This window comes from Hibiscus syriacus, unplaced genomic scaffold, assembly GCF_006381635.1.
Source record: "Hibiscus syriacus cultivar Baekdansim isolate YM2019G1 unplaced genomic scaffold, ASM638163v2 tig00110985_pilon, whole genome shotgun sequence".
In the NCBI taxonomy this organism is placed as follows: Eukaryota; Viridiplantae; Streptophyta; class Magnoliopsida; order Malvales; family Malvaceae; genus Hibiscus; species Hibiscus syriacus.
The window spans coordinates 108,293-129,782 of record NW_024062939.1 but is presented as its reverse complement, the minus strand read 5'-3'; the positions used below and the strand labels follow the sequence as shown (position 1 = coordinate 129,782).

The 21,490-nt window shown below is 37.6% G+C and overlaps 2 protein-coding genes across 3 annotated transcripts; one reads left to right on the top strand and one right to left on the bottom strand.

The window, feature by feature from the left end:
* The first annotated feature begins 6,090 nt into the window (after positions 1 to 6,090).
* On the top strand, positions 6,091 to 7,795 carry LOC120148715 (protein ALP1-like). The gene has a single exon (XM_039161748.1). It carries the CDS (start codon positions 6,169 to 6,171, stop codon positions 7,705 to 7,707), a length of 1,539 nt encoding a protein of 512 aa, XP_039017679.1. The 5' UTR covers positions 6,091 to 6,168; the 3' UTR covers positions 7,708 to 7,795.
* A 3,830-nt stretch (positions 7,796 to 11,625) lies between these two features.
* On the bottom strand, positions 11,626 to 20,424 carry LOC120148712 (mitogen-activated protein kinase kinase 2-like). 2 transcript variants are annotated; one of them, XM_039161745.1, is made up of 8 exons: positions 20,168 to 20,424; positions 19,996 to 20,080; positions 19,679 to 19,825; positions 18,957 to 19,181; positions 18,691 to 18,873; positions 18,357 to 18,580; positions 18,020 to 18,065; positions 11,626 to 11,730 (listed from the first exon to the last, which is right to left on the bottom strand). In XM_039161745.1, exons 1-8 carry the CDS (start codon positions 20,248 to 20,250, stop codon positions 11,641 to 11,643), a joined length of 1,083 nt encoding a protein of 360 aa, XP_039017676.1. In that variant the 5' UTR covers positions 20,251 to 20,424; the 3' UTR covers positions 11,626 to 11,640. The 2 variants fall into 2 exon arrangements, with proteins under 2 accessions (XP_039017676.1, XP_039017677.1); XM_039161746.1 differs by lacking the exon at positions 18,020 to 18,065 and having other exon boundaries at positions 11,657 to 11,730; positions 20,168 to 20,422.
* Positions 20,425 to 21,490: the final 1,066 nt, after the last annotated feature.

Genomic DNA, 21,490 nt, shown 5'->3' with positions numbered 1-21,490 from the left:
GGAGGTAGATACTTGATGCTTCCCGTCGTCAAACGCTCCAACGCCAAGCATACGAGAGGACCACAATCTCCTCTGGCTCCGCTCGTTTGTTGTGGCGCGGTCTCGTCTCTAATAACTGTAATATTGAGCTTCTTTGGCTTCTTGTTTCCAGAACGAGTCCAATAATTGATCGCATCCAAGAATTTAGCCAAATGAGAGCTCCATCCCTTAATAACATCTCTTAAATCAGCCAATGATATGTAATTTATCATGCTGTCATACACTATTGTCTTAAGGGATGGGAGCTGAAGCTCGACGAGAATCCAATGTTTACGTTCCAAAACAGGGATAAACACCTGCAATCATAAGTAATAATTCATTCATTTGCGCACTTATTTCATAAAACCTTTAAACTCAATCTAAAATAAATACTAACCTTATCGACCTCCCACCATGCAGGATAAAGTTTAGCTTGTCCATTGCCCAAATCAAATGATTCATCTCGTGCATTCTTCAAGTGAACGGCGTGAAAAGACGTCGGCATAATTGTATATCGTATATTTTTATTTTTCTTAAGTTTTCTTATTATTAGAAGACGTGTCATCCACGCATCGATATGCTGTTTTACAAAAAAAGACATATATTAGTGACTTACATAAATTTAAAAAAAAAATTTAATCAAATTGAAATATAAGAAAAATATAAGACTTACCCCTCCATCGAAATAGCCATTGTCTTCGACCCCTAATAATACGCCCCACCAAGACCGATCAAGCAACAAATAGATATCATCGGTGAGCTTGCATATGTCAGTGAAACACCCCTGGCTCCGCTCATGTAGATAAAAATCAACAGCGGTCTTAGCCCAAAGGGTGTTATCCAGAATTGTGTCCGGTAGTTGTTCCCTCTCCTCTTCAGATACCGGTATGGTACTGGCTGGTAACTCATACGAGAGCCAACTTGAATCCATCATGTCCGGCACGTCAGAGGGTTTCTCAAGAAGCCTACATATGACGCCATGTGAATCGGGCTCTTGAATGGTGGGAGGGACCTCTTCAATGATGACAGTGGCCTCTTGAACGGTGGGAGGGGACTCTCGAGGAATGATAGGGGGGGCCTCTTCAACGATAGGAGTGGACTCTTGAGGGATGACAGGCGAGTCGGGCTTCTTCTTGCGGTGTCTTCGCACTATTGGGGTGTACGGAGACTTAATAGCACGTGCACGCTGTCTGATGCGTGAACTCCGTCGTGCAAGCATAACCCGACGTAAAGCATCCACTCTATCGGGCCGCTAAATAATTAATACAAAAATCAGTAAATAAACATACATGATATTTAAACAGTGAAAACAAAGACAAATATGTTTCAAACTTGCATTGTATTCACCCAAGTCATTATTCTATCATAGTTCACAAAATGCATCAGATAACAAAGAAAAATATGTTTCAAACTAATACCCTGAAGTTAGTATTTGTCTTTGTTTTGTCTATTGGTTGAAGTAATGCAATCCATTCAAGTTTCAATTTGCAGAAGAAGAAATAGTTTACTTTCGCAACACGAAACTTAAAATCGCAACGCGAAACCAAAATCGCAACGCGAAATGAAAATCGCAACGACAGAATCGCAATGCGAAATAAAAATCGCAACGAAAGAATCGCAACGCGAAATGAAAATCGCAATGCGATTTTGGTTTCGCGTTGCGATCTTGTCGTTGCGATTTTGGTTTCGCGTTGCGATTCTGTCGTTGCGATTTTCATTTCGCGTTGCGATTTTGGTTTCGCGTTGCGATTTTAAGTTTCGTGTTGCGAAAGTAAACTATTTCTTCTTCTGCAAATTGAAACTTGAATGGATTGCATTACTTCAACCAAAAGACAAAACAAAGACAAATACTATTTCACAGTGTTAAAGAATACACAGTTTAGCAGAATTGGCAGCAACCGAACAAATTTACTTTCAACCAAAAGACAAAACAAAGACAAATACTATTTCACAGTGTTAAAGAATACACAGTTTAGCAGAATTGGCAGCAACCGAACAAATTTACTTTCAACCAAAAGACAAAACAAAGACAAATACTATTTCACAGTGTTAAAGAATACACAGTTTAGCAGAATTGGCAGCAACCGAACAAATTTACTTTCAACCAAAAGACAAACAAAGACAAATACTATTTCACAGTGTTAAAGAATACACAGTTTAGCAGAATTGGCAGCAACCGAACAAATTTACTTTCAACCAAAAGACAAAACAAAGACAAATACTATTTCACAGTGTTAAAGAATACACAGTTTAGCAGAATTGGCAGCAACCGAACAAATTTACTTTCAACCAAAAGACAAAACAAAGACAATACTATTTCACAGTGTTAAAGAATACACAGTTTAGCAGAATTGGCAGCAACCGAACAAATTTACTTTCAACCAAAAGACAAAACAAAGACAAATACTATTTCACAGTGTTAAAGAATACACAGTTTAGCAGAATTGGCAGCAACCGAATAAATTTACTAAGCAATCTAAGTGAAATGGCTAATCTAAGTGAAATTACGAGTAAATTTATCATTAAGTTAAATATGGAAAATCTTAAACTTACCTCGTTGCGTAGAGTATGAACCTCATTCTGCAACGATACTATCATCTCACGTAGAGCGGCAACCTCACCACGTAAAGTTGACACCTCCACACGCCATGCACCATCGTTATCGCGTAGAGTACCGATCTCCTCACGCAAGGCATTGACCTCATCACGTAACTCCCTTGACTCATCCCGTGGAGGTGGAGAACAGGGAGATAGGAGTCGTGACATCTTTGCCGGTCGCCTATCATGAGGTGATGGTGGAGAAGAGGCTCGATGATGTGACGGGATAGGTGATGGCTCTCGTTCTAGAGGTGTATAGTCGGGTCGATCGGGTGATGGCTCTAGGTGAGGTGATGGCTCTCGAATTGGAGGAAGTGGATGCTGCTCATCATCCGTGCCATCAAAAAAACTCTGACTAGCTTGCCACCAATCAGTGGCAAGCTCTTCCTCCGTGGGTGTCAGTCTTTGTAATGGAATGTTGGCCTCCTAAAATATAAAAACTCAAACAAAGTTAAACGTCTACTATTAATAACTTGTTTATATATTATATGAAAGTATTTGTGTTAACTTACATTATTTATTGTCGCATATGGTATTAAGTCTTCCCAATCCAACAGAGTTTTCCTCTTCCAGGAAATAGCCCTGGGAATATCATTTGACGTTTTTATTGCATATGTACGCATGCTGGGGAAAGCCTCGAATATCCAAATCTACAAACAATATAATAACAAAATTAGTAATTGTTAAATAATTAATTATAATTTAGAAACATTATATAGAAATTCTTACCTTAAAGGCCCAAACAAAGCCTGACAAAGTGTATTTGGACCCATCGCCCCGCAAACTTTTGCGGTCATCAAAGGCAGACGACAACTTAGTCCAGGTAGCTTTCCATATACGAACCCCACGGAAACAGATTCCATGCATTCAGGTCCTCTACCAATATTATTAGCTCCCGATGAATAGGTTGTCTGGCCTCTCTGCCTAAAAAGCCGGCATACACAAGTAGTAGAAGGCATACTCGGACAACATCGACGTTATCCATCCGAGTGAAACCAGCTTTCTTATTAAACAATTTCTTCAGGTCGTCGACATGTAGGTTCGGCTTCTCCATTGACTCATCCGGAAAAACCCGTGATAACCATGATGGGCGGGCGATATGACGAGTGTACCGGCCTACATCATCGTGTCCGAATCGTAGACCAGTGATTAAGCAGAACTCCTTCCGCCCAAAACAAGTATACGCTGGTGGAAAATGAAACCATATCTCTTCCTCACCACGTTGTATACTGTCGGGTAGATTTGATGTCATGGTCTGAAGCCACAAATGGGTCAAATTAGCATCTCCACCCGGATGCTGTACTCTCAGCCATGGCCCGAAGCAGGTTTCCTCAAACAATTGTCTTTGAGCAGGTGAAAGCTTCGAAGCAATTGTAGTGGTCAGGCTGACTTTATTTCTCAAGGTCAATTGAGCCGAAAAAAATTTCTACAAAAACAATAAACATACCAAGTTAGATATACCAAAAACTACACTGTGAAGATATACCAAAAACAATAAACATAAAAAGTAGTAGTTTATTCTTGAAACTAAAATTTGCAACACTGTTTTGTCTTTTGGTTGAAATGAAAATCGCAACGAGAGAATCGCAACGCGAAATGACAATCGCAACGAGAGAATCGCAACGCAAAATGAAAATCGCAACGAGAGAATCGCAACGCGAAATGAAAATCGCAATGCGATTTTGGTTTCGCGTTGCGATTCTCTCGTTGCGATTTTCATTTCGCGTTGCGATTCTCTCGTTGCGATTTTCATTTCTCTCGTTGCGATTTTCATTTCTCTCGTTGCGACAGTCATTCTCTCGTTGCGATTTTCATTTATCTCGTTGCGACTCTTCTGCAAATTGAAACTTGAATGGATTGCATTACTTCAACCAAAAGACAGAACAAAGACAAAGACAAATACTAACTTGAAAATCGCAACGAGAGAATAGCAACGCGAAATGAAAATCGCAACGACAGAATCGTAACGCGAAATGAAATCTAAGTGAAATGGTTAATCTATTATTGAAATGACCAGTAAACTTATCATCAGTTTCAATATGAAAAACCTACAATAATGCAAACATTTCAAAATAAAAATAATTAAAAAAACTAACCCTCGGAGGTTGATTTTCCATTTCTGAATATTGTGAGGGATTTCTGACCGTGAATGGTTGTGAGGGATTTCGCCGGAGATGGGGACGGATTTCTTCGCCGTAGAGAGTGAGAGATGGAGATGGGACTGAGTTGTGATTTTAGGTTTTAGGTTATGAGTTGCGATTACGGGATTTTGTCTTAATATTCGTTTTTGTAATTTGAAAATAAAATACGCGTAGCGATTATAATGGCGCTTTAAATATCGCGTTGCGATTTACGGATACGCGTTGCGATTTTATGTATTATCGTTGCGATTTACGGATACGCGTTGCGATATACGGATACGCATTGCGATTTACCCATACGCGTTGCGATTTTCATATTCGCGTTGCGATTTTGGAAAATCGCAATGCGAATTTGTACTATCGCATTGCGATTTTCAAGAATCGCGTTGCGATTTTGGAAACTGATTTGCGATTATGGGGATCGCGTTGCGATTTTTATTTCGCGTTGCGATTTTGTTGGTCATTTTGGCAAATCCAAAAAAAGTTGGTTAAAATCATATATTATAAGGCATTTTTGGTCAATGAGGCGATTTTCTCTTATTTAAATTACAATACAAAATAAAATGATAGGTTTAAACTTGGGAGCTTCATCTAGACCATATGGTCCACTAGTACCCTTTTCTAGATTTGTATGCCATGCAGTTTCTTTCTTACTCAAGAAAGGAATTAGGGTTATACCGTCTTATTCAGTTATTCTTTACACTCTAAGTTATTTCATGTTAGAGATATGTACGAGATTTGAACTAGACGGGTTTGATCCGATTTAATTCTATTAAGTTAAATTATTTTAGAGAAAAAATCGAATTGGGTCGGGTCAGGTTAGTCTTTTAGAGACTATGTTTAGGTCGAATTCGGGTTTAAGGTGAAAAATATTCGATGTTACAACTCAAGTGAAATGTAATTTTATCTTATATATTTGAGATAATTGTAATAAGTCCCCTCTATATATTATTTTTTTCAATTAAATTTCTATTTTTTATTGAATAAAAGAAATAATTTTTTGATAAATATATATGAACCAGGTCGGGTCAGATTTGAATTTTATCTTAAAAGATCGAGTCAGTTCAAATTGGATAGAGAATATATAATTTTTGAATTGTGTGAATAGTATATATTTTTCGGATGAAACTGTCCAGAAATCCGACGTAATCCGACTCCATCCCTACTTCCTACTCTCTAGTTCCGTTTAGCATTAATTTTTTTAACATAAACTAAGAAAGTCAAATCAGCGTCAAAGCCAACCGCGTTCACACTCCCCCTCCCGCACGCGCATCCCCTTTCGCTCTCCAATCGTTCCCGCTGCTACGTAAACAAGGAAACCCAGAGCCCTTCATTTCACACTTGCCTTCTTTTTCCATATTTCGTCGATCAGTTCAATCAAAAAAGAAAACACTAATCTCGTTTTGTTTACATGGAAATCGGGTCTTTCGCATTGCTTTCTCCACAAGATTTCTCCTTTAATTTCAACAGCAGCAGCAATTTCCCGTGGATTCCGGATATGGAAAATGGGTTCAACGGGAACGATAAGAAGAGGGGTAGAAAAGAGTTCGAGGAATCTTTAGTCAACGAAAAGAGAGGGTTTGGTGATATACTTTCCTCGATTTTGATGTTGGACGAGGAACCAAAGCAAGAGCATCAATGGTTCACCGATTCCGATCAACAAACAGCTTTCTTCGAACCCAGTTACAACGAGAAAGTTCAAGAAATGAATATGTTCTTTGATCAGTTTGAGAACCAATACTCCGAAATGAACCAGCTGGATGATTCCAGAAACAAACGCGAGCGTAATTCGGGTTTAGCTGCTGCTACGGCGACGGCGAACACGGTTTCTTTCGGGTCGGACGATGTAAGTCCGTCGCAATCGGGTAGAGGATCCGGCCAACAAAGGCGGTTATGGGTGAAAGACAGATCGAAGGACTGGTGGGACAAGTGTAACCACCCGGATTTCCCCGACAAGGAGTTTAAACGCGCGTTTCGTATGAGCAAAGCTACATTCAACATGGTCTGCGAGGAACTCGAACCGGCGGTGATGAAGAAGAACACGATGCTCCGAGATGCGATCCCGGTCCGTCAGCGCGTGGCGATATGTATTTTGAGGCTAGCCACGGGTGAATCGCTCAGGATGGTATCGAAACGGTTCGGGTTGGGGATCTCCACTTGTCATAAGCAGATCTTGGAGGTTTGCACCGCCGTTAAAACCGTCCTGATGGCCAAATTCGTTCAATGGCCCGACGAAAACAAAACGAAGAGAATCAAACAAGGATTTGAATCCGCCGCCGGGATCCCAAACGTGGGCGGTTCAATGTACACGACTCACATTCCCATAATCGCACCGAATGTAAGCGTCGCAGCGTATTTCAATAAAAAACACACGGACAGGAACCAAAAAACTTCGTATTCAATCACTCTCCAAGACGTCGTCGATCAAACCGGAGCTTTCACCGACGTATGCATCGGCTGGCCCGGCTCGATGACCGATGACCAAATTCTAGAGAAATCAGCGTTCCACCAAAGAGCAACAAGGGGGCATTTGAAAGACATATGGTTCGTGGGGAACAAAGGGTACCCATTAATGGACTGGGTTTTGGTTCCCTACAGTCACCGAAATCTCACTTGGGCTCAACACGGTTTCAACGAGAAGATCGGGGAAATCGAGAAGGTGGCCAAGGATGCAGTCGCGAGGCTGAAAGGACGGTGGTCGTGTTTACAAAAGAGAACCGAGGTGAAGCTCCAAGACCTGCTGAATGTGCTCGGTGCTTGCTGTTTTTTGCATAATATCTGTGAGATGAGAAACGAGACGATGGATCCCGAGTTTGAATTCGAGCTTTTCGACGACGAGGTGGTGCCGGAAAATAACATAAGGTCCATGGCTGCCGCACAAGCTAGGGATCACATCGCTCACAATTTGTTGCACCATGGTGGCCGTACCACGTCCACTTGTTTTCTATAGCGGTCTGTTACATCATCGTTAATTAGTGTTGTTGATATAGGTATCATTGCTTGTAATTCTTTTGGGGGGTGTGGCAATAAAGATTATTCTTAATTTATTCTTTAAACATAAGATTACTAATCTATATACTTATTTTTTTAGGCAAAAATGTATTATAGGTCCATGTACTTTTAAAAAAATCAATATGACCCTCATATTATTTTTCTATCTCAAAGTGGTCTTCTAACTCAAAATGAACCCAATGTGTCCCTTTAACCAATGATTTTTGTTGTTGACCATTACAATATTGATGTAGTAGTTCACGTTACTGACGTGACGATTCACGGTACTGATGTGACAGTCCACAATGATTGATAACGTGATAAGTAACATGGTAGATAAACTAAATTGGAACTCAAAAATGGCAGATAGACTATCACATCAACATCGTAGACTGTTTCGTCAACACTGTGAACTGCAATGTCAGCATTGTAACGGTCAATAACCAAAAACATTGGTAAAAAACTACATTGAGTTTGTTTTTTCCAATTGCATCCTCAAAACTGTCGTATCAAATCATTAATTTTTTTTACCGTCATTAATAAAGGGTTATTTTAAAAAACAAAACAAAATTGTATTGTTTAAATTGTCAAATAAAAACTTTGAGGGCACAATTTAAAAGCTGGAAAAAGTTGAGGGTCTTTTTGCTATTATGCCATATGGGGTCGGTTGTGGGACGTTATGGCCGACCTAAGGTGGTCGGATTGTAAAACGGTCCTCGGTCACCTATATTAATAAATAGGGTAAACTATGCATTTAGTACCTAAACTATCAGTTTTCCATTTTTATACTTAAGCTTTCAATTTTTTAAAAATCATATCTAACGTTTAGTTATTGTTTCATTTTAGTACCACACCGTTAAAAACTTAATGGACGAGCTGACGAGGCATAGTTTCATTGAGGGACAACCAGTATGAACAATAGACCATGAAAGAATAACAAGTCGACCAACGTAGAAAAAAAAATAAAAAAATAAAAAAATAGGGAAACCAAACAAAATATTAACTATTATTAGTTTTGTTTTGTTTATTCAATTTATATATTATCATCTTTATCTATTTTTTTGAATATTTTTGAATATTTACAATGTTTTAAAGTTTAAATAATTTCTTAAACTAAAATAAAACTAGATCGGATATCGTTAACTAGTGTTCTCTGCATATTTTCTTAAAAGAAATACTTTTTTATAATAATTAATTGAATAAACTTGAATAGGAGTGTAAATGAACCGAGCTTGATTGAATAAAGTTATGTTCGTGTTTGTTTATTTATTTTTGGAGGTGTTCATGTTCGGTTTACATTTGTTTAAATTTTTAGTATGGTACTTATGTTCGTTTATTTATTTTTGAAGGTGTTCGTGTTCGTTTATTTATTGTTCGTGAACGTGCTCGTTTATATGTTCACGAACATGTTCGTAAACGAACGTGTTCATTTAGCATTTACGAACATGTTCATTTAGAGTTTGTTTAGTGTTCATTTAATGTTCATCGTTCATTTATATGTTCAATTTTTAGTTTTATCATTTTATTTATAAGCTAAAGAATGGTTGTCCCTTTTTCCCATATATATATGGGGTAAGGGGGAGGTAAGATAGTAGGCTACCCCCAACACCAGGTTGAGAGCAACTTCCGTAAGAGACCTCCGAATTATGAAATGCCCTCCGTGGGACTCGATCCCACGACCTCAAGGTTAAGAACCTTGTGCTCTACCAACTGAGTTGAATGGTCATTTCATTTATAAGCTAAAGAAAAATGATAAAACTATGTTACTAGTACTTAAAATCCTTAAAATTCACATTTTAAGTTTTAACTTTTATCATGTGTTCAATTTAGTCCTTACTTTCACTAATATTTAAAATATAAAAAATAAAATAAAAATGAGAATCAATTTAATGAGATTGTTCATGAACATAAATGAACAAGTCAATAAACGAACTTGTTCGTGAACATAAACGAACTTGTTCGTGAACATAAACGAACCTAACATACCTTTGTTCATGTTCGTTCGTTTATTAAATGAACATAATTTTTTTGTTCATATTCGTTTATTTAACTTAACAAACGAACATAAACAAACATTATCGAACGGTTCACGAACAGTTAACCGAACGTTTTATTCATTTACACCCTGAACCTGAATTAAATAAAGACAATAATTTACTTAATATAATAATTCTAATATTTAAGACACTAGTCAATAAAACAATTCAATTAAATTTCACAAAGGGAGGACATGGCCACGAGGTACAAGCTGTATTAGGTTAGGAGCCGGCTCAACATAATTATATTACCAAAATGTCCCCGTTCAGATATTCGACTCTTCCGCATCCGAAGCACAACGAACCATGGGCAATTGGTCATTTTACAGAACCAGATTTCGTTGCCGATCAAAACACAAAGTTATATGCGATGTGGTAACTTCACCTAAGCTTTAAGGATGAGAGGTAAGAATGTTCATTTCAATAACTGGTCGTGTTTTTACATATAGAACAAGATGATTGCGGTACCAACTGGGGACTACTAATTCCTTCCTGCTTTGTTACTTGAATGTGCAGATTCTCTCATCAAAAATCTCAGGAACTATACATGGTAAGATCCCTCGTGCAACAAGGTTGTTGCATCAAATTTGTGCTTCTTTTCAGTGTTTCTAGACTGACTTCTTAGTTCATACCGTGTTACCAATACTAGATTCTGCTTTAAGTCGTCATTTGCAATCAATTTTGGTGCTGCACTCCTTGCTTCCCTCCCCCTCTCCCAGCATCTGTCGTAGTAAGAAGTCTAAAATGGTTGCTGGTTAACTGCTCTCTTGGATTTCCTGATCGAGGGACTTATATACCCGGGATTGAATGTTAGAATGCCATCCGCCGTCTTCTGATAAACCTGGCATTACCACCGAGGTAATCTCTGCTCTCTTGACCGTATAAACCTTTCCATGCATTTTATATCTCTGTCTATCATTAGTTTTGCAAGATAAAACATCCACACACTCTTTTCCATTCTATTAGGGAAGGCGAGTCATTACTTCTAGGACAGTTACCAAGGCTTGACAGTGCTTATGTTACGTAATGCCCATCGACACGCTTTATGTTATTAGATGCCCCTGACAGGAATGTCGTCTTGTTTTCTCTCTTGTTTCAACAGAATTGAGCCAATCTTAGGGATTCATGGGGTGACCATCTCAATACGGTTTTCTTTTTCAATTCACAATACCAAGATTTGAACCCTATCTTTATTTAGGAGATCTAAAGCTTTACCCAACAGACCAACTAATAGTTGAAAGTAAGTGTTCTTTCTTTTATTTATCATTAATCTAGTTATCTTTTATCTACAAATTCCATAATGATTCAGTCATGTACACCATTTTTTGTTAATTGCCTTTTGATCCTATTATTTATCGTATTATTATTTACAGAATTATGGTATATCGAGCTACAGCGAGATGCAACTCGTAATCTTTCAAGTACACCGAGATGCATGTGAAGTTGTGCAGGCAAAATCAAGCGATCGTAATCTTTTATGACCCAATTCGAAAAATTCGCAGAGTGATTCAGTTAGTGAAGATATAATATGTATGCACTATCATAGGCCCCATCACCTAAACAGAATGCAAGAAGTCGTCAAATAGACAAAAAAAATTCCACTTTCCATTATCAAATTCAGTACAATTCCTATTTCAGGAGGTTTATATGTTTTAGATAGGAAGACGAGATTTTGTTCCATCATAGAGAAAAAAATTCCTTTTAACTGATAAGCAGCGAAATCCTGTGATCAAATCATCAATCCAACATCAAGCGTGGCAAAATTCGGTTCCAAAGGCAGAGTTAGCAAGCATTTTAGAGCAAACATATGCTAAAATTATGACACCAAACATAAGCATATGCATACCACATAGATTCTAAAGAGTTGCAAGTGGTGATCCAGCATCGTTTAAGTAAGATGAGAGATCAGCATTTGAGTCATCGTACATGTGCAAGAAAGGCAAATCCTGTATTCACAATGAAATCAGATGTGAAGCATTTTTTTTATAAGAATTTCAGGTCTCATTAAAAACCTCCTTGATTGAAGGTGCTTGTTGATAAGCTCCTTAATCAGCGAAGGAGGAAAAGAGTGCCTTAGGATATTATTGAACAAAACAATAATATACAAGATACAACCCTAAAAGTAAAGTAAACAGACAGGTCAACACAAGGCAACCTTGTGACCCATAAACATCAACATTTAATCAACCGATTCCTTCTTTAGCTAAGGCATCAGCCTCTAAGTTAGATGTCCTGCTTACCCATCTAACCACACCATCGAACATATTAAGCCAGTAAACAATGTCTGTAACCAAATAAGCATAAACATGATGACATAATTCAGCCCCCTTAACCCAGTCCACTGTCACTTTCAATAATCAACCTGTCTTTGATCCTCGCTCGAAAATCAGCATAGAACATTAGCCCCTTTTGAATAGCTTTTAACTCCATAAATGTTGGAGGCCCCGGACCTACAGGCTCCTTGAAAGACCTTAATGTAGTTCCAGAGGAATCTTTTAAAACTCCTCCTAAACCACTCTTCTTCCAATCCTTAGTCGTAGCTGCATCAACATTAATTTTCACAAAACCCATAGGAGGAGGATGCCACGGAATAGTAGACACAATCATATTAGAATGGGTGGAACAAACGTCCCCTAAGGAGGGGTCTGAAATAAGAGTCTTTAAGAATATGCACCCCTTTATTCTTCGCTAGGAACCATGAAGCAAGCCTAAACCTTGCTAAGAAGAAGAATCCAACCTCATTCAACCTCATCCAACTTCCCTCCTTCAAAAACAATTGAGTTCCTCAATTTCCAAGTAGTCCAAATAACTACCCCTGGAATGAGAGACCAAATCGGAGAATTAGTCTTCAACGCATCCCAATTCAAGAGAAAACTTTTAGCATTATAATGAAAAACAGTTTGAATCTTCCAGAAGTTAAGAAATTTATTCCAAACAGCCCACACCACCGAACACGAGAAAAACAAATGTGAAGGAGACTCTTCTTGCATCATGCAAAGAGGGCATAACAGATTCTGAATTCCTTCTATTCCTCTTTTCACCAGTTCTGTTTTAACAGCCAACCTCCCTAGAACAACCTGCCACAAAAAGGACTCCACTTTTGGTGGCAGCTGACCCCTCCAAACAATCTTACTCCAAAAGTAGGCCTCATCCGAGCATAAAGAACCTAATGAGCATAGATTGACAGCAGATTTCACAGTGAACACCCCATCCCCAGACCCTTTCCAAATCATCCCATCCGAATTATCCAAATTTAGAGCAAAAGCCGAGATGATAGTCATCAAATTAGCCCACTGCTCTATCTCCCAGTCATTTAAATTCCTGCGAAACTGCACATCCCAAATCCAGCCGAAAGAGCTATACTCCCCAAACTCAAATAATTTGCCTGTTTTGTTAAACGAAATGGAAAACAATCTAGGAAAAATTAATAGAAGTGGATAATCCAAAGCCCAAATGTCATGCCATAATCGAATAAATTTACCATCTCCAACTAAAAAAGAATACAAACTTCTTAACTTTGAGCCGATAGGATCATCTTTAAAGTGGTTATTAACCACTGATCTCCAAATCCAAGATACTCTGTTTGGAGTCTTACTATCAAACAATAACAAAGAAGGGTCCAAATTATATTTAGAACAAATAAGATCCCTCCAGACAGACCCCCTTTCATTTGCAAACCTCCAAGTCCATTTTTCTAGAAGTGCTCTATTCATCAAATTTAGATTCAACACACCCAAACCCCCCTCCATCCTTGGTCTGCATACATTCGGCCAACTAACCCAATGGATCTTACTTTTTTCAACACCCCCTACCCATAGGAAATTTGACATCAATGAATTTAGGGTTTTAAGAACCGAAGCTAGCATCTTAAAAAGAGATAAATAATAAATAGGAAGCGAACATAGTACCGACTTAAGCAAGACTAGTCTCCCTGCTAAAGAAAGAGAGGCAACCTTCCATCCTGTTAATTTTTTGGAAAAATTACTGATTACAGGATTCCAGATAGCAGCATAATTCCTAGAAGTCCCCAAAGGAAGCCCTAGATATTCAGAAGGAAAGCTTCCAACAGAACAACAAATATTATTAGCCCACTCATTCACCTCCTCATCATTCAAATTCACACCAAAAAGCTTGTATTTCCTCAAATTGAGCTGTAAACCCGAAATAACTTGGAATGCACGAAGCACCCTTTTTACATTTAGAATTTGCATTTTCGAAGCACCACTAAAGATAATGAGATCATCCGCAAACTGTAAGTGAGAAAGATTAAAAGACCCCTCTCCCCTCCCCAATAACCAGTCCAAAAAACAGCCCATGTGAAACAGCCTTTAAAATCAGTAAATTAAGGAGTTCACCAATCAAATTAAATAACAGAGGGGATAAAGGACATCCGTGCCTAAGATTTGCCATAGGAATTTCCTCAATAGGGACTCCATTAACCAGAACAGATACTGAAGCTGTTGAAACACATTTTTTGATCCAGCCTCTCCACCTTGAACCAAAACCCATTTTCTCCATAACTAAAAACAGAATACTCCAATCCACCGAATCATAAGCTTTCTTGAAATCAGCTTTGAAAACACAGCCTTTGAATCTACTTTTCCTCAAAAAATCAATTCTTTCATTGGCAATTAACGAGCAATCTAATATTTGACGGCCTGGAATAAAAGCGAATTGTGTGGGACTGATTAAATCTGAAATACAGCTCCTCAACCTCCTCGAAAGACACTTGGAGAGGATCTTATATAATCCACCAACTAAGCTAATAGGTCTAAAGTCATCAAGATCGCCACTATTAGAAACCTTAGGGATAAGAGTAATAAATGTATGATTAATACCGTGTTCCCACTCTTTTCCCAAATAGAAATTATTGAAAAATTTCATAACATCTCCCTTAAGCATATTCCAGAATCTTTTAAAAAATCCCATATTTAGACCGTCGGCCCAGGAGCTTTATTCCCATTACAAGACTCAATAGACTCCCAAATTTCCTCCTCGGTAAATTCTTTCTCTAATCTCAAACTCTGTTCGAGTGTAATACTAGAAAAATCCAGCCCAATGTCTTCCACTTGAAGAGTAAACTGATCATTGAAAGCCTTGAAAAAATGATCTCTAACTGTTGCTTTAATAACATACGGGTCATGAACAAAATTGCCATTGACAAGAATAGCATTCAATGCATTTCTTTTCCTCCTAACTGAAGCACATGTATGAAAATATCTTGTGTTTCTGTCGCCATCTTCTACCCACTTCGATCTTGAGTTCTGGAACCAAATCTGCTCCTCTATCTTATACAATCTCCACAGTTCTGCTCTTGATTTCTTCAACTCAAGTGCTATCTCAGAACTGTAATCAATTAGACCCTGATGAATATCCACCTCTAGCTTTTGAATTTTCGATTCAAGATCAGAAATCAAATCCCCTGGAAACTTGTCTCTCCTCCCTGCCCAATTTTTGATTGCCATTTTGGTATTCTTCAGTATGCTGAAAATTCCAGCATTCCTCTGGTTTTTCTTACAATCTCGAATTGATAAGCTGACCACATCCTCGAATCCGACTTCATCCATCAGATAATTAAAAAGTTTAAAAGGTTTCTTTCCCCAATTATCCCCACCATTTTCAATAATTACTGCATTATGGTCAGACACAGACCTGGGCAAAAGAGATTGAGTTAAATCTGGAAATTCGGCTAAGAACTGGCTATCAACCAAAAATCTGTCCAGTCTAACATAGGTTGGTGAATCTTGGTTATTACACCAAGTATATCGACCCCCACTCAATGGCAGATCAATTAAACCTGTGTTCAGCAGAAAATGACTAAAAATCTCTACTGAATTCCTATTTTGGGCCCTACCCATCTTCTCGTCCTCATGAAGATAAACATTTAGGTCCCCTCCAACACAAATAGGATCACTGTAACCTCCAATGAACATGCCTAATTCTTCAAAGAAGCCTCCTTTCTCCTCCTCAACAGACGGACCATATATATTGATGAACCTACATCTGAAATTATTTGCACGAAACCTCCCAGAAATAGCTATAAATCTACTGGAAACAAATTGATTATCCAACTCAAAAATATTGTCATTACAGCAACTTAGTAAACCCCCTGAAGCACCAACCGAAGGAGACTCAATACACCCTTGCAAGTTGTTTAAACCACACCTCCTAGAAATAGATTTTTGAATTTTCTCCAATTTAGTTTCCTGTAACCACAAAAAAATGAGGGCAGTGATGATACAGTAATCTCTGCACAGCCCTTTGCTTCTCTTTTCTACCCAACCCTCTAACATTCCAAGTCACAATAGATAACTTTAACATCATCATATAAAAAGAAAAAACCTCCCTTGATCTTCCCCGAGAAATCAACCAGCCCTGAGAAGTCAATCATTCCTAACAGTCTCCGAGCCATTATCAAGACTAATAATTTTTTCAATGAACGTCTTCTTTCCTTCCTTGAAGGAAATACCTAGCAACTGACAGACTTCCCAAGTTGCCACGGCTTCCTCCACCAATTTCGAAAACTGAGGGGAAAAGACAGCTAACATATTAACCAGGTCCACAGCTTCCCTTGTTAAAATTCTTTTTTCCCTCCTGAAATTCCTGCAAATCTGTGAAGCAGAAAGTTGGGTTGATGATCGATCCTCAAAATGATTATTACAAAATAATGGAACCAACGTTGTATTCTGCTTAACAACAGAACAAGAGATATCAACATCCTGATCAGATCCCCTGTTTTCGGAAGAAACCGATTGAATAAAACCTTCAGGAGCATTTTGATCTTTATTCATAAAAACCTGACAGCCACTTTTAGAATCCTCCTTCCTCGAGCTTAGCCAAATTCTTCTACCTCTTGATCTTCTGTAGACTCTTGAAAAGCGACCGCTGCTCCTCTTTCCACCAATATTTTTAATTGATAAACCAGTTGAAACTGGAAAACCCAGTTTCTAACGATTCTGACTCTTCTTAATTTCTGCACACCCATTGTGAATTACTAAATTTCTTCCCCTCTCACAAGAAAATGAAGTGCTACACGCATTAAGGCCCACTTGATTAACATCCTTAGCTATTTTCACCTTCTTTAGAACAGCTCTATTTTTAACTGGAACTTCATCCCTTACTGAAACTGTATGTTGCCCTTGTAATTTGGACTGAGTCTAAACCTTTTTTTGATTTCCTGGCCTGTTCCATTTCAACTTTACAGCAGGGCCTGCTGGGATAATTTTAGTAACAGGAGAATAAGACTCCCAATTAGAATCCGAATGGGTTGGAAGACTCTGATCCACAACCTCTCGCAGCCCAAGGTCCGCATAATCCCCACAATGATTTAATTCAAATTCAAATTTGTCTGACACCCCATTATTATTGGGCAGAGTGTCAGACTTCTTTTTCAGATAAAGTTCCCCACCTTTTTTTGACATCCTCCTTTCTTGACTAATCTGAAGCCACGTGTCAACCTTTGACCGAAAACCTTCTACTGAGTTCTCTCTATTGTCTTCTTCCTTCTCTGTGTTTCTACCATCATCCCCCTTTGAAATATCACCATTGCAACTGCCATATGAAAAATTCTGCCTTACGTCTCCATAAGCTTCAGAGATAGGTTTAGAGCTGGAACCCACATTAATTTTAACTTTAAAGGATCTGCCATAAGATCCTACAATAACAGATTCTTGTACGTCAAAAGGGCTTGCAACCCTCAACAGCATTTTGGCCGAAGAGAAGTCATCTCTATTTCTAGTTTCCTCCAGGATGCTAACAACTTTTCCCCACTTACTGCCAAGCTTTTCCAGAAAAGGTACACTCCAACTAAGAAGCGGTAAACCAACCAGTTCGACCAAGCAATAAGCCAAAGGAACTCCATCTTCACTCAACAATGGATCTACCCAATCAAACCAACAATAGAGTTTCTCACGAAGACTCAACCATGCCTTTAAAAACTCTTCATTTGTATTGAACGTAATAATACTGGCGTTCCTGACATAACCCCACCTTACTATCTTAACCTGGAAACCCTCCTTTGCCAAAGCTCTCTTCACCATATCAGGCTGAAATGGATCTTTGATAACCCCTGTTAAGGAGTTTTTCACCCAGGAAAAATCATCTGATGGGATGTGCATATCCCATACATTTCTTATTCCATTTGCATTCTTCTAACCTCCCCTAATCACCATATTTAATCAATTCTTTACTGCTTGAAAATAATGGAGCCACAGAGGAATCGAGATATTTACATACCAGCAGTTCCTGAGCCGACTTTCTCTCATTCGGGTCTTTTTTTAAACTGCCATGGATAAATGAGAAAGTAATTGAAAAAAGCAAAAAAGACCAAGGTTGGGCTTGGAGAACGTGAATGATCAAACATACTATAAAATCCATCTGAAAAGAAAGTTATTACCACTCACAGAGCATATCCCTATCATTTTAGTAATGAAGGGAAATTGATAAATGATCTCCTTTGACAGAGTACCAATTCGAAGAGAACTTTTCCTTTGATACAAAACTAGCTAACTCACGAGCGCAAAAATATTCACACAAGGGAAGTGTATCAAGTAATTCAAAAAATAATCTTTACCATGCAGAGATAAACGAGCAAAAATCGGGAGAAAATCGATTTGAAGATGCGCAAGGTGGTGTTTGTTCAACAATTTGTTCCATGAGCTCATAAAAATTTGTCCATCCTGCTGCCTGATCTGGAGGGGAATAAGGGAACTGACCAGTTGCACACTCGAGCAACACCAGTCCCAAGCTCCAAATGTCACTTTTATTGCCATAATTGCCACCAATAATTCTCTCAGGCTAGAAAAGAAGTGGATAGACAATAAAAGACTAATGAGTTTAGAACAAATAAGAATAACATAAAACACAGCAACTAAAAGAACATTATTTTAGTAAATTAAATTACTTACAGACATATAGTTGTATGTGCCGACAAAAGTGTTTGCTAGTCCCGAGGTGCTCGTCATTATCGCACTCACACCAAAGTCAGTGATCTTGACTTCTCCTCTATGATTTATCAACAAGTTAGATGGCTTTAGATCATGGTGGATAATGTGCCTTTCATGATGAAGATACATCAAACCCTTGAGCACCTGCATTAATGAGAAGAATTTCACACTGCATACCATAACATTTGGTATAGACTACAAGTGATTCAAAGTTCAAATTTACAAACCTGCTTACATATCGCAGCCAGATAGGGTTCGGGAATTGATTTAACCTTTTTCAGGAAGTCTGCTAAGGAGCCACCATCCATATACTCCAAGATGATTGAAATGCAGCCATTGTTATAGAAAGACTGATAACAAACAACAACATACGGACACTGGGAGGACTGGTTTATTTTCAATTCCTTTGCAATCTGCTTCCGAGCTGACTCCTCGATATTCATTTGAATAACCTAACAAAATATGGCATGTCAGAAATTAAGGGTTGTGAGGACAATATGGAGATGCAAAACTCATAAATCATTTCTATTGCTATTTTCTTTCCAGCTAGCTCCAATATATAAAAAGCAACAACAAAATCTTTTTAGAAGAATCCCGTTGTTTGTCGGTTTACCCTTATGGTATATGGACAATTAAGAAGGGGGTTTTTAACGAGACCTCCGATTCTTATCAAAAAAAAATTTTCCCGAAGAATCACTTCTATCAAATAGAGAAAGTCTGTACATGCTATATTAATTCTTAGTTCAGCCTACAAGGGCTGCCTTTCTATAACAGGAAATTGATCATGATACATTTGTCGATCAAGATTTTGGAGAGGTGATACAAATAAAACCAAGTAAATGTTGTGTTGGACAAGCAAATAATTCTTCCTTAACAAAAGAACATGGGAAATTATAATACAAAATACATGTTTGGGGGGGAGGGGGGAGATGATGCCATGGAAATGTACCTTCAATGCAAAAAACTGTCCAGTCCATTTGTGTTGAACCAATTGCACAATCCCACCATTAGCCTTGCCGATCACTTTAATGGCGTCTATATCTTCTAAACTCAGCTGATCACCATTGTCAACTTCTGATGCCTTAATAGGCGGAAGCTGAGCCACAAAACACACACAGAAAGAACCAAATTTAGATCTTCGAAGCAAGATCTTTCTTTATTGAAAAAATCGAAAAGTTTTCGTCAATTTGGTAATATCGATTTAACCAAGAGAAGTCTAGAGATACATAAAGACATCTAAGAAAGGGGAAAGAATCAAATTCTTACAACTTCAGGTTCGGATTGAAAGACGATTCGAACACCATCCTTGTTGACGAGGAGATCGCCGTCTTTGAATGTGCCGCTTTCGGTTCTGCCATGAAAAGATCAATCGCCAAAATCAAACTTCTAAAAAAGGAAAGTATAAACTTCAAATGAGTGGCGTGATAACGATTATTACAGAAATTTGGAGAAGGAGGTCTCATCTGGAGGAGGAAGAGAGAGCTTAAGATTAGGGATTAAACTTCCCTTTCCCTTCGGCATTTCTCTCTCGATTTCTTCTTTGTTTTAAAGCTGATTGGATGGAAGCCGGTCTTCGTTGATCGTAAGGGCTTCGAATTGAGGGATTTAAAGAAAGAGAGAAAGGGGTAATTTTCTTCTTCTTCTTGATTTTGGAAACTGATAAGGGAAGAAAATTGGTTATTGGAGAGTGATTTTATAGTTCGCAGAGAGCAGTCTCCTCCGTTACACAGCCGCGAGGAAGCTGGGCCTGCCTGCTTCCCCTCCAATTTTCTTTAATTTACCCGCGCCTCTGTTTTTCCCAAGGCTCTTCGCTAATTCATTATTAAGTCATTCAACTATTAAAATTTACAAAACGATCTTTCAATCATGGATTATTATTTTGTTGAGTATTTCGATTATTAAAAGTTATAAAATGATCATTCGACTATTTATTATATTCTAGACTCGTTATTTTCTATTAAAAAATTAATAGTTGTTTAAGTTGGATGTTAACATGATGACTGAGATATGATAGTCGTTTGAGATTTTGGGATCAAATTTTATTATATCACAGTCAACAAGTTAACGTTCATCTCAAATATCGTTTATTTTTAACGGAAAATAATGAGTTTGAAACGTAATAAATAGTTATACGACCATTTTGTAACTTTTAATAGTCAAAGAACTCAATAAAACAAAGTCGACTAATCATTTTATAACTTTTAATAATTGAAATTTTTAATAAAGTAATATTTTATAAGATTATTTACGTTTTTTACCCATTGATTAACTGAACTAAAATTTAGTTTTATTAATCGATTAAATATTAAATTTACTAATGATTAATTTTAAAATTTAATTATCTATCGATTCGATTTAAATTTAGTTAAATAATCAAATTCATCCTATCAAATATTATTCAAACATATTGAATATTAAATATTTAATGTATTATATATATTTTAAGTTCAATCCGGTAAAAAATAGGATTTAATTATTTTCTAATTACATTACACCTAATCAATTTTTAAGATTTAATTGAATTTAAATTTAAATGAAAAATACTAATATTAAATTCTTGCTGGGAGAGTCACTTATTAAAATCAGATGTGTGAAGCGAATAGATCTAGATTAATTAGGATGAAACTTTAAAATCGAAAGGGCAATTAAAAATTATTAATTCGATTAATGGTTAAAAAACAATTCATCGATTTGATTACAAATCAAATTAACCGATTGAATACTCTTTTTTTAAGGGTAAATTATATTAGTGACCACTAAA

Bases quoted from the DNA above. Each gene is read 5' to 3' on its own strand.
- LOC120148715 (XM_039161748.1), top strand. From the start codon at position 6,169: ATGGAAATCGGGTCTTTCGCATTGCTTTCTCCACAAGATTTCTCCTTT.
- LOC120148712 (XM_039161745.1), bottom strand. From the start codon at position 20,250: ATGCCGAAGGGAAAGGGAAGTTTAATCCCTAATCTTAAGCTCTCTCTT. The intron at 19,826-19,995 runs GTAAGAATTTGA...TTTGTGGCTCAG, and splicing joins TTCAATCCGAACCTGAAGTT to CTTCCGCCTATTAAGGCATC. The intron at 18,874-18,956 runs GTTTGTAAATTT...TCATTAATGCAG, and splicing joins TGGCTGCGATATGTAAGCAG to GTGCTCAAGGGTTTGATGTA.